The sequence below is a fragment of the Anticarsia gemmatalis genome, chromosome 5, assembly GCF_050436995.1.
Source record: "Anticarsia gemmatalis isolate Benzon Research Colony breed Stoneville strain chromosome 5, ilAntGemm2 primary, whole genome shotgun sequence".
Taxonomy (NCBI): domain Eukaryota; kingdom Metazoa; phylum Arthropoda; class Insecta; order Lepidoptera; family Erebidae; genus Anticarsia; species Anticarsia gemmatalis.
In genome coordinates this window covers 12,758,629-12,776,070 of record NC_134749.1, presented here as the reverse complement: position 1 = coordinate 12,776,070, position 17,442 = coordinate 12,758,629, and the positions used below count along the sequence as shown (strand labels likewise).

Genomic DNA, 17,442 nt, shown 5'->3' with positions numbered 1-17,442 from the left:
TCTTAACGTCCTTTATTTTTATTTTTTTAAACACCTACTTCTTTCAATCTCTGCATCACCCTAAGGTAGACTGGTAGATAATGCCTTTGGCATTAAGTCCGCCTATATACACATGTATATGAAGTTTAAAATAAAATAAATAAATAAATAAAACAATTAATATAACGATACTTCCTTTGACATTTTCACGTTATTTCAATCACCATAATATTATATGACCTCTATTTTCTATAATCCTAAGCAGATGACCAACAAATATATTTTAACAATACATTATACCATTTCTCGGAACTCAATCAATCATCTTGTACGTACATCTCAGTATCAATACTACAAGACGGGAGTGGGCATCAAATCTGGACGATGGACCTAATATCAAATCGATACCCCTTTGATGCGAACTGCATCTGTCCATGTTACAGGCAGTAATGGAAAACTGTCTAACATGAAAATGACTAGAAATACATTTAATAATGATCCCACTAAACTTGCTGTATGATTTTTTTTAAATGAAGACTTGTAATGTTTAAAAATCCAAATTCTTTAAAGCGAAAATAATCAATTCAAACTTTTTTAGTGCAGGCTTTGAGTCTGCCACATAAGCATGTCATAGTGCAGATTGAAGAACCTACGATAAATTTAATAATTTTGAGAAAAACCTCGTGACTAGCAATGGAACTTATTAATATACAATATTTTCTTAAAGCCTTCAATAAAAGTGCTTCAAACATTGTTATGTAATGTTAGTATTACTGTTAAAGTTCATAATACTATTTTCCCTCCTTGTCTGCTACATACACACTTAGCTATTTATATGGGAGATAGTACTATCAGTTGAGCTATCTGCATAGGTCCCCCATAGCGAGGAATTTGTGTGGGATATTATAGTAGATCTAAGAACTACTTAGATCATTCTAGGTATATTAGATTCAGAACACGAGAAATATTGTAAGGATTGTAGTAAAAGGTGTATATTATTACGGTCTCTTCTACTTACCCCAGAGAAACGACGCGCAGTTTAATGTATTTTATTTATCAATAAATATTTGACCCTTAAAATATAAAACATTAGTAATCTAGCACAATATACATTGCTTGTGTGTGTGTCAAAACAGTAGCGATCCTTTACCATTATCGACTATCGTCAACCAAAACAAAATATGAGAAATTTCGTATGAAATTTTTTATCAGCGCCGCTAGCGGGCGCCGTGAGAACTATTTTTGCAGTACATTTTTAATGTCTAACTCTTAATAGGTACTCAATAGCACCGACTAAAAAGAACCGCGCTACCGGTGACCATGTCAAAATTATGTTAAGATATTTATTTGTTGACATACTTTTCTATCAACAAACACTGATAATAATAACTCGGTCATTCCCAAAATAGTAAAAATACATATAAAACTCAACACGGGATAGAAAACTGCAATTTTATTTAGCAATTTTCTCACAGAGCGATCCATTAGGATATTACATACAAGCTGACCTGCACTGACGGCTACTTATTACCAGTACTTTACAAATTGAAACATGTTTCCTATCTCGGTTTGAAAATATCTCGGTAAAGAATATCATCTTGTTAGTATTGGGAATGTATGTTGTCAATTTGTATTCTGAGTGTCATTTTGTTGTAACATACATTATTTGTTTTTGTGTCCTACTTTTTAGGTGAAAATGGCAGATCTGGTTCAGGTAAAATTTGTTTGATAGTTAGATAATATCTCAGAGAAAGATCAATTCGACTATTATCGCAAATTAGACCAAGCAGCCGAAATAATATAAGACTTTAAAAAAAATACTTTTACGCAACATAATACTAGAACTTTTTAAAACACGTTGCCATATTCTTTCTATGAACATCAACAAGTCATTAAAAATAATCTGAAAATTCCCTCAAACGTATTCTATTTCCATCGAAACCTCAAACCTTTGCTCTTTCAAACAAAGAATGGCCCAATATGGCGGGTACGATCACTATCCACGTAAAGGTAACCACAAACTCAATGAACAAAACCACATCATAGTACAAACACATCCTTTGTTTCGTATTTACTGATGTAATGGAAAATATTCAAATACTAGCGGACTGGCCCGACTTCGTCCGGGTATGGTACAATTTTTTCACGTTACTCTTCAATAAGACTGGTTGGTCAAAGATCTTTGAAAATGAGAACCGGGACCCACAATTTAACGTGCCTTCCGAATCACGGAAGAACTCAATATGTTTAAGATGGTCACCCATCCACAAAACAACGTCGGCAAGCGTAGCTTAACCTTAAAGATCGATCCGCGCGGCGTGATAACTAAGCCACTACAGCTTCAAACATTTAGCTAAGTTGTTCTAAAGATGTGCGTGTACACGCACAACTTTAACTTTAACTTTTTGAAACTACATTTCGTTGATTTATTTTTATTTATATAGATAAGAAAGGTAAAGGAATAAATTGAAATACATTTTAGTCAACAGCCTTTTGTGAATTATTTTTGTAAGCTCATTGAACATTTTGACAGTTGCGGTTTTTGAATATTTTCATCAATTTTCTTTTAGAGGAACAAATATTATAAATACGGCTTTTTGATATTGTAAACTATAATAAGCTTTGATTTGTTTTGTTTCAGGTACTTAACAATTTAATATTTTTAACAAATGTTAATACAGCGAGCTATGACAGGATATTCTATGATACAACTGCAAATCTTTGGTAAGTGATTTTTTTGGCAATTAAATATATTTTTATTTTGACTTTATTCTAAATACATCCTGTATCGCAATGCTATCGATATTATCAACAACTGGTTAGCTATTTTTTTTTCAAAATCTGATCAGCGCCTCTAGCGGGTAACGTAGAAACTATTTTTGCAGTACACTTTAAATGAAGAACTCTCGGTCGCTGGATAGTACCGACTATAGAATCGCGCTGTAATAGTTCTTTCATATACCAAAATACCAGGGGAGCATGAGGTAATAAGGAATATATCCAAACTTTGTACTTATTATTACAAGCCATGTGGCGTATGTCTTTTAGGAGAGGGGTGTTAGTTCATGAGACTGGGAAATATCCAACATTACAGATAACAGTAATATCACGCTTATATTTCGCTTTAGAAATGGACAGAGGTTTACATTGTGATTAATTATATTTATCATTTTTATTACCAAAGCGGTTAAATCATCTAAAAACTGTCTTGTAAACCAAAACAGTTTTAAGAAGATGTAACCGTGAATGTTTTTCAAACGTTTTGAGAAACCTATATTTAGCGAAATATGTCGCAGCTGAGCTTATAAAGTTTTGTTATAAATGTACATAAATTTACAATAAATTAAATTCGAATTTTTCTCTTTAAAGCATGATCGTCGTCAACTTTACTTAGTTTAATAATTGTTTACGTAATAACGACAGAAAAAGACTTAGAAATTCGAAAACGTCTATAGCCAGAAGCGAGCCACTACTCACAGCCAAGCGTTGCTTACAAAAATATAATTTCAATTAAACTTTATATTCCCATAACCCGCCATTACAAAGTCGCTTTTCATTCATGAAACCATAAAGTTTTCTAAATAAATATTGTCGCAGTCTCCTTTCAAACATCTTAAAGGCAATCTAACTACGTACTAAGTTGCAACATTGTTATTTTATGCACCCCTACAGTTTTTACTTGCAAGGAAAGAAGTATAGAACTGTTCCGTTTTAATAATGTATCAAGGTAATGGTATTATTCGGATAGAGGGTGAAATTTCTTTGAATGTCTTCAAAATAATTCTCTTTTAAAGAGCCTCTTTGATGAAAAAAATATTTGAGAATTGACGACCCCTGTTACAGTTAAACGGTGAAGAAGCAGCCGAGTTGCCATAAAACCAGTAAATTTATTTACATGTTAAATGAAAGGGTACAAAAGACCACAAAAATCTATAAAAAAAATGTTATTTAGTTATCACCCTATCAACCTTTAATTAGTTCAGCTCTCTTATGAGAATTTATCAACACAGTATTTTTCATTATTAATTTGCAGCCAATGAAACCTTAAAGAGAGTCTTTAAGGTTTCATTGGCTGTTGGCAAGGCAAGTTGTTCGCTAATATTTAGCCTTAACCTGGATTATAGAGCACTTACATTTTCTAAAAAAGTGCAGTGCAAATAAAACTTGGACTTTATTTATTGGGCAAGCTTGTGCAGTGATAAAGTTAGTTAACTATTTATTCTACCAATTACATGATAACACGTTATTATACTTTTAAAGTACGCTATCATTAACATCAAATCCTAAATTAGAAAATTCCATATCTAATCGATTCAATCATCACCACTATCGATAAATCGTTCAATATATTCCATACAGAACCACCAGTAACTTTACAACTGGAAGTGATTTGAACAAATGTGGATAGTTTGGTGGCGTATCGCATTATGCACGGGTGCACGTTCCAGCCACGTTTGAGATGCAGCTCTTTGTATCCTAGTACTGAATTCACTATAGATTCAGTTTCCAACTTTAGAGTTTGTTATAAAAGAGCACTTTGTAAAGATTTTTGCAGTTCTAGGTATGATAATGTTTCTAGTTACAAAGAATCGAAGGGTATATGTATATATTTGCTGTTGTAATGCCCAACAAAGAAGTCTTAAGTGATTCTATGAGACATGTTAACTTGTGAATTTTCTTTTCTATTCAGTAAGTTTTTACAAAGGTGTTATGCGTTCCCGGTATGTTTACTACGAGTAATAAAAGCATTGCTATGTTAGAAAAAGCTATTTATAAATTGTGGTTTTACATTCTGCCCATTATTAAAAAATAAGGAAGTCAAAATATTCTTGGCGATTTTCATAATTATCTAATGTGTGTTTGAACCAATTATTTATTGAAAAGTTATAAATACATGTTGTAGGTACTTATAGATACTTTTTGTACTCAAAAATTACTTTATATTACCAATCTATTCTATAATGCGGAAGTAATATTTTGTATCACGAAACTAAATGTGATTATCATCAATTCTTATAAATATATTTTTCTTATCTACACTAATGATATCTAATTCTATCAATTCAATAGAAACAGTCAGTAAGACATAGATTAATGATATTTCTATTAGATCATCATTTGACGTACGGACAGACGAGTTTTTTATTAATATCGCTAATCGAATCAAGCTGTTGTGGAGGGTTTCGTAAAAAATGTGTAATTTGTTTCAATAACATTTAGTGGTTGATAGTGTACAGTAAGTGATATTAATTTGGGTAGAAATTCAGCTGAATTGAAAATAAATAATGTGTGTACAACTGTACACTGTACAAAAGAGTAATAATAACGTTTACATAATCTGTCCCTAAACGTTAGGAATTCCAAGGTAAAATGCGTGTTCGCGTCAATTCCATATTCTATTGTATAGTAGGTACCTATACAAAGATGTAAGCATATTTATTTGGATAAAACATACGAGTTCATTTTGGAGCTTCGAATTCTGCCTAGTTCAGTCTATGAGAGGCCACGCGTAACATAAACGATTGAGTTTAACTGGGTATTTTACAACTAAACATGATTGTACCGGGTACTATAAGTATGAGTATTTCTTGGTAAACCAAAAAAGGCATAGAGCAACATGCAGCGATTAAACAGTCTTCAGCTTCAAAACACAGCAAAAGAAAATCTTAACCGTCATACTTAAATACATACATGTACATTATTCTCATTATATTCATCAAACGTTCCCCAAAAAAGAACACCCTTTGATCACACAATGTATGAGACATTCCACAACTATATACATAGGCTGATTGTCTCCCCACATCCGTAGGGCTGTACACAATGGCTCAGATATTGACATTCCACGCTTTCTATACCACTATTGTTACCAAGCTAATGACAGCCACTGAAATCTCCTACGCCTCGATAGCTATTGATTTTCTGATGTATTGCTTCGGAAGCGATTAATCCTAATCGCTTTGTTAGTATGTAATGAGCACTTGAGATAAGGATATAGGTTTAGTGTATGAGGGAAAGAGATAAGGAATGTTGTGTGGTAGTAAATCTGAATGGAATTTGGTATTGTTATTGTCATTAGGAATGAATGAGGTATTAGAAGTTTGATAATGGCTGCAGTTTGTATGAAATGGGGGAGACAAACGGTACTGAACTATGCAAGACAAGGGAGAGTTAATTGAATTCATAAGATTGAAGAATAACCTGCTTGCCTGAAAGATTTATTTCTTTATTGATATTAGAAGACTGTCGGTGATGTTTTGCAAAAAGGTCAGGTGCGTAGTATTTGTAACCGGCGGTCCTGTATGACAAGATGTATGGATGCGAATGAAGCAAAGGAAGTTTGTAAGGATCGTACCAAGTGGCGTCCTCATCTCTGCCGACCGCTATGGGAAGACGGCGTTATTTTGTAAGTATAGATAATATATGGTTTTTCGGCTTTTTATCATTGACAATATATAAACCATAATGTTTCATAGAAATTAAATAACACCAATTGGGCACAACTCCAATCACACTAAAGTCCACACCTTCTCACAACGACCAGACCTGAAACTTTATGTAAATCGAACTAAATAATGTGCATGATCAATAATCATTGATCATACTTAATCACCTGCAATGGCAGATCATGCACTGCTACAGTCAATAAAAGAGACAAAAATATTCACTTTAGAGTTATTCTCACATCAACCAACAACTTTTCATCACTCAAAACTTATGAAGCCGTGTTTTCATAACTTCGTTACCATTAACCACAGAGTTATTTATGCGAGCTACTTAATAATAAAACAAGCGACCATGACAGGTGATCAAACGACCATAAAAACACGTCTACAAAACATTTTTACTACTAGATTCTTTCTTTACGATGTTTCAGAACAACTTATCATTTTTCTCATAAACGTGTAATGGCTTCATGAAATGCCAAGTTTGTGACCGTGCTAAGGAAATTTTTATTACCTATTTGAATGAGTATAAAGTTGACGCGGATATTTTTAAAGTCAACGGTGGTTTGTTGTTGATTTTTAAAGGTTTCTATAGGAAAAGATTGTCATTAGAAGTTGGGATATAGAACTTGTGAATGATTTATTTATCAACGATTAGAACTACATTGTCTGTAACTTAGGTTATTTTTGTGTATTTAAATGGTCTTAAACAATCTTATAATTTAAAACTGACGAGTAAAAGTACAATATTTGTTTTTTGCATATTACAAAATATTTTTATAACCAGATTGCAGCCAGGTGGCTATTGCGACAAACACATAAACATGCATTCCATAAAAATCTCCATATAGAAATACACATTCTTAATTTTATTATTCCATTATTAACTATTGTTGTCCGCTTTACTGTTATAGAATTTTAGACCTCGCATAAAAACAAATCATTAAAATAATCGCATACAATCTGAACCGCACAAACACTATACTAAGAACCGACATAATTCTAAAGCGATAACCAAACAGCACAATATTACGAACACAACATTAACTCGATAGCAAGTTGGACGCTAGTTGAGCAAACATCGTGCATTGCTGGGTGACAAATCACGCAAGCTCAACTAACTTGTACTGAGGCGGCAATGGAGGGTGAAGTTAGGACATGCAAATGCGTCGCAACTTTGGATGATTAACAGACTGAGTGGTATTGTGATATTACACTTTGTACAAGTTGAGAATTTTCCAAGAATTTTCCCAGTTTTCCGGTTAACGCATAGTAATTTAGTCACAATTAACCAAAACTACAATAATTATTATTAATAATTTTTACACGCGAATGATATTTTTATTTTTTATCTGTTTTAATTGTCTCATTTTAAGATTGAAGTTAACTCCAAACTGTCTTGTACGCAGGCACTTAAAAAAAGGCCCAAAATGGATGATCTCCTTTAAACAAATTAGTAAAAACAACAACATGCTTTCATTAAAACTCAGTCTTTAAACAAAAATGGCAACATAATTTGAATAAAAACAGAAAACATCTAAGGTTACAAGCTTAAAAAAACTTACTATAAGTTTTTCTCATAGCGATAGGCAAACTAAGTCTTTATTGCTATATTCTTAAACAGTTTAAAATGAAATAACTTTCCAACCGCTATCAATATACTACCCTCCCGAATATAACTGTTACTTGTTCAATACAATGCAGTCTCGTACGATCGCTATTCACAACTTATGAATGGTACGTGGATCTTGAACGAGAGGAAGTCACTAGACGCCGGTTTAATGTCGACTGTAGACTGAAATTATTTCGAGAATTGTATTTTGCTATGAAGAAGATATGATGAGAAGAAAGGTAGCTAAAAGTAGGTACTAGAAAAGGATAGAAGATGGACTAAGACTACTGCTAGAAGAAGGTAGGAGGCAGACTGGATCAGTGATTAATGATGATCAAAGACTGTATGATTGACAGCTCGTTATACCTAAGAGTTGAAGTGGTCGCCATGGCCAAAATCAGTTGAATAGAGAGATACTAGTACTTAGCGTTTTCGGAATTGCCGATCATATTATTATGAGTTGAGAAGTTGAAACTGAAGGAAGTAAGGCGTAGGAGATAGGCTTTTCAGCAAACCTACTTTAATATGGTCAATGTGAAAAGGTTTGACTAAAAATACCTACAATTATTATTGAAATGAAATGTTATCTTCTAGCATGAAATGCTAGAAGATAACATTTCATTGCTTTTGATTACAGAAATTTTATTGCATGCAACAAAACGTGTGTCCTCAACACATCGTAAAACTAATCATATTAATAAAATTTCATAACAACTTGAGGGATGACAACACAAATTGAATATAAGGTATACAATTTATTTAAGAAAACTTCAGCCTCTATAAAAAAATTTCGGCACGAAAAATAAAAATGTCAGCTTTGGTGTAACTATCGACCACCCACAAAGAATGTTCATTTGCGTAAATGGTGGACACAAATCTCCTTTTAGTAGGAGTAAAATTAGGTTATGGATACAAACATACATAATATTACTACTCCTTGATCAAATCCCCGTGATCCTCGCAGATCCAAAATTTAGCAAAAAATAAATGACATGTTTTTGTCATAAGCCACTTTTCTCTGCAACCGAAATTGTTATGTATATTTATTCCTTAACTACAAATCTAGATTCCTATTCAACACATCCACCTTCAAAATTCAACTACACATCCTCAAACGAAAAATCCGAGCAAGCACTTCAAAATGGTCAAACGCCATCTTAAAATTTATTTCGAAGATATCGCCATATCGTTTGACGTCATCGTGGCGTAATAGTGTCGTAGAGACCTTTCAACGAATACGATGTAAATTGAAAATCTCTCTATTTGAACTTCAAACGATCCCCGTCCTTTGTGGATTTTCCATAACGGCGTATATTTCGTCGCGATGTTCCTATATTCGGCTGAAATGTTCTTGTTGCTTGTTTGAAGGTTCTTGACTCGGTTATTGGTTTGTTTTCTTTGATATTCTGCTTGTTATATTGTGGTGCTTTTATTGTTTTTAAATTAGGTGTCTTGGATGTGAATTTAAGAGCGATCGTTTTATGTTTATTTAGACTTAAATGTATACTAAAGTTTTGACTACAAGTTTAGTAAAGTTTGGTGTAAGCTTGTTTCTTGTTTTAACCCCAAATATTTCAGAATTATTCTAAATTCAATCATCCTTTAAAAATGTTGTTAACATTCTATTCAATTACAATATTCACAATGACTTCATTCTTCATCGCAAATTCTCGTCAACGCGAACAATTATCGGGAACAAAACAATATTTTTAAACAAAATTCTGTATTGCTGTTGACAGATTGTTAAGCTGCGTGATACGGGCCCGATTGCAAAAAATATATGGGAACGGGCACCTTATTTACCAATCAGCATTCACTGGGGCGGTTGATTGAATGAACCGCGTAAAACAAATATACACGACACCCTACCAAGAAACGCAATCAACTTCAACACGTCACACAGCAACATTTACATTGACGACTTTGCCCAGGCGTTCAATTAACTTCCGATACTCAACGCGCGATGTATGACATCCAATCACAATATGACCGTTACATTCAAAATGACTAGTGATGCATCAGTGGAAGTATCGATGTTGTTGGAAGCTATTAAACTTGCATAGGACGTTACTAGTTTGCAATAGTAATTTAAAGTTGTGATCGGAACTAAAAAATAGTAAAAAAATACATTTCGGTCGCGATCGAATCGTCAGTTCGATGACGCTGGAACATTTTGTGTTTTTGTTTTTTTATGTGTATGTTTGTTTGCACGTAACGTTTTCGTTTAGTTGGATTCGTGTGTGCATTACTTTTTGACTGTTCGATGTAACGGTGAATAAGCCGGATGCGTTTTCAAATTGCGCTGTGGTTTTTCGCTTTTGTGTTTTGAGGATAAAAGACTGTGCGGTCTAGTTTTATGAAAATGTTTGGCACATGATACCATATGAATAATTTAACTAATATTGTGCAGAATAATTTCCACCGATAGTGATGATAAGGGCTAAGCTTCACGTCTACTACTATAATTAACTGCAAACTATGACTTGCATTTCTTTAAGAGCACATAAGCAAGAAAATAGTGATTGCTGTCACACTTGTTTTTTTTTTATACGACTTGACAAAATCGGTTTATATTTCGGTAATGTTTGAAGACAATAAAAAACCTCACATTTCGAACTCTTAAATCTCGTTCAGATATTCTATCAACAAATCAAGACCTCCTATACAATAGTACGCAATACATCAGAGGCGTATAACGACTTCATTCCCTGTCTGGTCGCACCGGAGTGTAAATAACACCCACTACGTATTAACTGACTGTCGACTATGTGCTAGTGTAGTTTCACTACGGGATTGTAGTACGGAACTTAATTTTTCATAATCAGTGGCACGATTCTCTTGACATTTAAAATGTACTGTAAAAATAGTTTCCATGACGCCCGCTAGAGGCGCTGATAAGATTGTCATACAAAGTTTTTCGATAGCTAGGTGGTTGTCGGTAGTCGATAGTGGTAAAGAATCGCGGTACTGATGACATCTCAGTAATTTATGAAGACGATAAAATCTCGATCAGATATTCTATCAACAAATCAGGACCTCCTATACAATAGTACGCAATACATCAGAGGCGTATAACGACTTCATTCCCTGCGACTGGTCGCACCGGAGTGTAAATAACACCCACTACGTATTAACTGACTGTCGACTATGTGCTAGTGTAGTTTCACTACGGGATTGTAGTACGGAACTTAATTTTTCATAATCAGTGGCACGATTCTCTTGACATTTAAAATGTACTGTAAAAATAGTTTCCATGACGCCCGCTAGAGGCGCTGATAAGATTGTCATACAAAGTTTTTCGATAGCTAGGTGGTTGTCGGTAGTCGATAGTGGTAAAGAATCGCGGTACTGATGACATCTCAGTAATTTATGAAGACGATAAAATCTCGATCAGATATTCTATCAACAAATCAGGACCTCCTATACAATAGTACGCAATACATCAGAGGCGTATAACAACTTCATTCCCTGCGACTGGTCGCACCGGAGTGTAAATAACACCCACTACGTATTAACTGACTGTCGACGATGTGCTAGTGTTGTTTCACTAAGGGATTGTAGTATGAAACTTTAAATTTTCGTAATCAGTACGATTTTCTTGACATTTAAAATGTACTGTAAAAATAGTTTCCAGGAAGTCCGCTAGAGGCTCTAGCTCCGACTGGTCGCACCGGAGTGTAAATAACACCCACTACGTATTAACTGACTGTCGACTATGCGCTAGTGTTGTTTCATTACGGGATCCTAGTATGGAACTTAATTATTTCCCTTAAACTTGCTTATATGATGCAAGTGTCAAACCTTGTCACCGGTTTAAAAGAAATATGAAATATTTTAAAGGTATTTCTGCGTGTGATTTTCGTGAGGTCTGGTGTGTGTCGTGTATGGGTAAATTCCTATGAGACATTTTCCAAGCTATCTAAATATAACTGGTGGTCTATTAAACTATTTACAGGGGAAATAAAGGTTCAAATTCTATAGGAATGCCTTGCCAATTAACTCGTTTTCAAAGAAATTAAAAACTAGTAATTTCACTCATTCTTATGACCTAACAAAGCAAAATCTGCACAACATTAACATTATACCTTCCAACCACATTCTTATTATATCTTCTTTGTCACATATCGACGTCAAAATGTATACAATATCTCCGGAAGGTGTTCTATGGGCTCAAAATATACATAGGGTAGTCCTTAGACCGGAAGAATTCTCAATTTCCGGAGGGACCGGGTTCCCGTATGACAGACCAAACTTGACGCAGACGATGCCGCGGGCCGTAACGACATATTGTAAACAAAAGATTTGAACTTAGTAGATAAATGACGTAAGTTACTAGATGAAATATGAACAGAGAGAGAAGAGTTTTAGACTGTAATTAAGGTTTAAAATCCATTATACCTGTAAATAGCGTATCTTTTTGAACATTTCCATGGACATTGCATAATTGGTCAAATATGTAACTGTTCTAATTATAATTCGTTTTTTTATTAACTATTTTTATATGAGGCTATAATGGTTGCTTACTCCTAACTTTACTTATCAAAGGAAGTTCTTCTAAAGGCACGATTTATTGATTTCAGCCACAACAAGCAATGTTCAATGTGATCACCCATCCATCGGCCGACCGCGCCAGGTACAACGTAAATTCGTCACTTCCATATTTTAAACTACTAGTCGACTTAAGTATGCAAAAAAATAATTTTCAGCTTTAAACTTTAAATACATTTTAGTTGAAAATTCTTTATACAGTAAGAAAAGCAAAACGAAGCAGCGCAAATCAAAGCAGGAGTAAGTTTGAACGTCCGAAGTTGTGCTTCAGAGCGGACAGTGTTCTCTGAGAGCACGTGTTTTGCTTGCATAATGGAAACTGATCGTACTGTATAAGTGTAGCGAGATTTATCACATTAGATGTCTAGGTTTAGTTAATATGAAACTTGATATTTGTATTATAGATAAGAAAGGGAACTTAATTTGGAGGGAATGCTGCTCTAATGTCTAAAAACTGGAAAATCTGCCTGTTACATTCGAAGGTGTATGCAAAAGTTTATGAAACAAACCCGTTTTGCTATTTACATCCGTCACATATTGCTTGTTTAGATAGTTTTCAAATGTGCACAAGTCTCGTAAAAACAAAAATAATAATGATAATCTGTACCTCGATTCTGTACATTCGATACTAACGTCACGCTATCGAAAACCATACATTACTATCGAGCTACTCGTTAGGAACGGCAGCAATCCGGCAGAGAATCGGGACCTATCGAGTATCGAAAACTTGACATTTAAAGTGAGAAAAAGATTCGTTCTGAAAATTTGTTCTTTAAATAAAATTTTATGGGTAATAATTGTGTATAAACTAATTTTAAATATATTATATAGTGGATAAAAAATAATCATAAAAGGTATTATTCTCATAAATAATAATTTTAGTCTACTTTAAACGGTATTAGTAAAAATAAATCAATAACATAAATATCATAATTAATGTTGTTCAACGAAACATTATCAACACAAAAAAAGAATCAGCGTCTTTTTTTTTTCTACGTTGAAGCAGGCATTTATTAGACAATACCTTTTCAGCCTCGTTGGCCTCGTCTTCCTAAAATTATCTAATAAAGGATATTTAAATAATTTATTAAAATTAAAAATGGAAAGAACATTTTATTTTGAAATTCGAATTTCGAATTGCCCTTAAGTGCGCTCAGCTAAAAAAAATAATTTATTTAATTTTATTTTATTTTAAGGTTTGGTGGAAAATGGCGCCATTGAAGAACATAGTTGTTGCGAAAATCCGCTAGGGGCGCTGATCAATTTTTCATACAAAATTTTTCGATAGCTACTCGGTAGTCGATACTCGATAGTTGTACAGAATCGCGGTACTGTAGCTCGACTTTCGACTATTGTCGGCTACCGACAACCGGCGAACTATCGAGAAATTTTACACAAAAATCATTTACATCATATACATTTTAAATGTCAAACTCTCGATACTCGACAGTACTGACTATACAGGTACAATTATGACGGTATACTTTCCCGGGAAATCCCGTAACCCACGAGTCAACACTAAGGTGCGTATAGAACAGTCGTGATTCATATCAAGGGGTGGAGCAGACATTACTATGTTAATGCGGACCGCTAGTGTGAACATATCATTATACTAATTATCATAACGCTTGAGACATTTTATTGACTTTTGTTCTGTTTAAAGGTTGAGCTCTTAATTTAGGGTTGATTGAATAAAATTTATTGCTTTATTAAAGAGAGTATTGAAATATTACATGGTTTGTAATATACGCACATAGAAATTTAGCACACATATGGAATCATATGTTCTGTAATAAAACACAGGATACTATATACTGATTTCCGTCCCGGGGACGGATACCCGTGGAACATTTTTGACTTCTACTAGTGGATTTTTTTTTAGTTCATCTTTACTGACGTACTTGCAGTATTTTTTTGCAAATTTCGTGATTTTTGCATTGAAAATACTCAAAAACACATTTAACAACGATAATTATTATCAACAAATATACTCCATTACCTAAAAATACTCAACAATCCATTTTTACAGTGCTGCACAGAACACACAAGGAAGTAACGTATCCTCTTCTGTTAAGGGGTTCAATTTCCTCGCGATACAAATATTTGTATGACATACAGTTAAAGTACACAGTACCAACACAATATATGTACGCGTTTTCTACTTTTGATATGAGAATAATGTTCTAGAGAATATTTTTGTTGCATTTCAATTGCTTACCTTATAATACTCTGTAGTTAAAATATAATATAAATCATGGACGACGAAATATGGACTTCTTCCTTCGTGTAAAAAGTGTCTAAATTCAGGGCACTGAACTATCTTTATTAGAATCACAAAACGAATAATTTCAATAAAACTGAATTAAGTCTTATAAAGCACTGCTTATAAATCTTTGACTTATTGCAGCGTTGTGTGATGTAGTGAAGATGGATATATGTAAATAGTATATGTTTACTAGCTGACCCGGCAAACGTTGTTTTGCCATAAAAAAAAAGTGTCACTTAGGGGCATGAAAAATAGATGTTGGCCGATTCTCAGACCTATTCAATATGCTCACAAAGTTTCATGAGAATCGGTCAAGCCGTTTCGGAGGAGTACGGTAACGAAAACTGTGACGCGAGAATTTTACATATTAGATTGCGTTTTCGCGAAAACATTCCGAACGTATATTAATAAAATTTGATAAACAGGTTGTTTATGACCTAGATTAAAACATAGGAATTCATAGGATACTTTTACCAATGGAAATCTTTTCATACGGAGTGGCGGTCGGAATCTAGTAGGTATAGTGTATCTTAAGGTGTATATAATACCTATTAAACTGTATATGAGTTAAATGTTTACTAACAATTACCCCCTGTGCTCTGTAACGCAGAGAATGCTTCTGTCGAACTTCATTCCATGGTGGTTGCTCAACTCGTAAGTCTTGTAAACTAAACTAGTTTAAAGCGATATTTAGTAGGAAAATACGTTGCAACAGTGGAAAATTAACAAACTGTAATGCAGTATACCGGGTAAATTAATAAATAAATACTAAGATTCCAATATACTAATTACCTATTGTTACTGAAAATTATAGCTCACGCTGACTGACTTGCAGTTTGATTAAGGCGTACTCAAAACAAGTCAATGTTCTAATGAGATAAGGATTTCTTTTTTGGGATTGAATGAGAGTTGACACTAGGATGGAATATAATTTTTAGTACGAAAACTACCTACTGACGTAATGAACTAGTCTACTTATTTTTGTTTTAATAAGAAACTTAAAGTTTATCCGAAAAACTTATAAAACTATTTTATTAAAAATACGCTTCTGTACTACTAAAAAATGCTTTTCTATTCCAGACGATAACAACGCCTAATCCATTAAAACAAGACCGAAAAGAACCTCAAAAAGAAAAATCTCTTGCGAAATAAAATTAAAGGCATTACGTCGGTACCAAGATTCTTTATACAACGATATTCCCACGTAGCATAGTGACATTTCTTTGTACCAACTGAACTAACAAAGGGATTAAATTAAACGTACAAAAACAAAAGGAATCCTGTAAAAAGATGTGTTTTAAGACAAAGGAGAGGACCGCCTTGCGTCCGCAATGAGGTCGAATCTTGATTGCGCTATCCGACTGTAAAATGCTTAATTAGATAGAGTAATTAGTAATGGCTTGGATTATGGTTGGGTGAGAAAAATTTTGTATTTACGTTTACATTTAGATAGATAAAGGATTTTCTTTACTTTTACATTTGTGCATAGATCTGAAAAATAACCGGTATTTTGCAGTCAGGTCTAATATTATTTTTTAATATCTAGAGACACAGACTAGACGAGAATCACGAAAGCAGATCCAAAACGATTATCTATTCAATATTCACCCTAAAATATCGCATCCATGAGAAAAAACCTACGCCACAAAACATGGCAACAAACTGAAAATCAGGATTTCAAAGACTTCTACTAAAATCTTAGTTAGTTACCTTTAATGAATAAATCTCTAAAACTTTACTTACTCCCTATAGTAAAACAAAGGGACATGAACACTATCCACGCCACAAAAACCTTCTACTGACAATTCTTTTAAACTCAAGTCACGTCAAACTCCTACAGTTACAGTAGAAGTCATATTCCATTTGAAGTCATAAGTCATTTCTCTCGGGTCTATTCTTAACCCAGAAACGCCAGTACTTGGAAACTCCTCGTTCAGATATCAAACTCGTTATATTCGTATCGCGAACTTTGAGTCTCACTGTAATATTATATGTAGTTACAGAATAAGCCTGTGGGTATGTTGTGGAGAATCGCGATATGTAATTGTGATTTTTGTTTATTTTATTGTATTAGTAATTAATGTGTTAGAGCGTAGTACTCGTAACCGGCGGTCCTGTATGGCAAGATGTATGGATGTGAATGAAGAAAGGGAAGCTTGTAAAGATCGTGATGTTTTTTGGTCTCTGCCTACCCTTATAGGAAAAAGGCGTGAATTTGTGTTTCTGTGAAGTTAGAAATTAATTGAGACAAAGTAATTCAAGCCGCGTGAAAACCTTTGTTATTATACCTAAACTGTATTTTGTAACTGAAGAAACCATTTTTTTTGTAAATATATAATCCTATCTGCTGCAATCTTCCACGCTGATCCTACGAAGGATTATCAACTATGATTCTGAACTATGATATTCCTTAAATAATACTTGATAATTATACGAAAAATCTCTATTCGCTATCGCTTATAACAAACATTCTTCCTTAAAGTAAAGACGTGAGAGTTGAAAGATTAATTACCGAGTAGCAAGTAGCAGACGCGCTCCTTTGAGATATAAAGACTGCTTTATAAGATGTTCTACAGGTCTTTAGGTTTCTC

At 33.7% G+C, this 17,442-nt stretch overlaps 1 protein-coding gene across 2 annotated transcripts in view; it reads left to right on the top strand.

The window, feature by feature from the left end:
- Positions 1-17,442, top strand: part of Ifrd1 (Interferon-related developmental regulator 1) — a 255,557-nt gene that overhangs the window by 76,827 nt on the left and 161,288 nt on the right. The window contains exon 1 of one of the 2 annotated variants that reach the window (XM_076114837.1): positions 2,652-2,703. The exons of the other annotated variant lie outside the window; for it this stretch is intronic. Within the exon in view, the coding sequence (XP_075970952.1) occupies positions 2,667-2,703 (37 nt within the window). The 5' untranslated portion in view covers positions 2,652-2,666. Of the gene's footprint in view, positions 1-2,651; positions 2,704-17,442 lie in introns of those variants that run through there. 2 annotated transcript variants of the gene reach the window in all.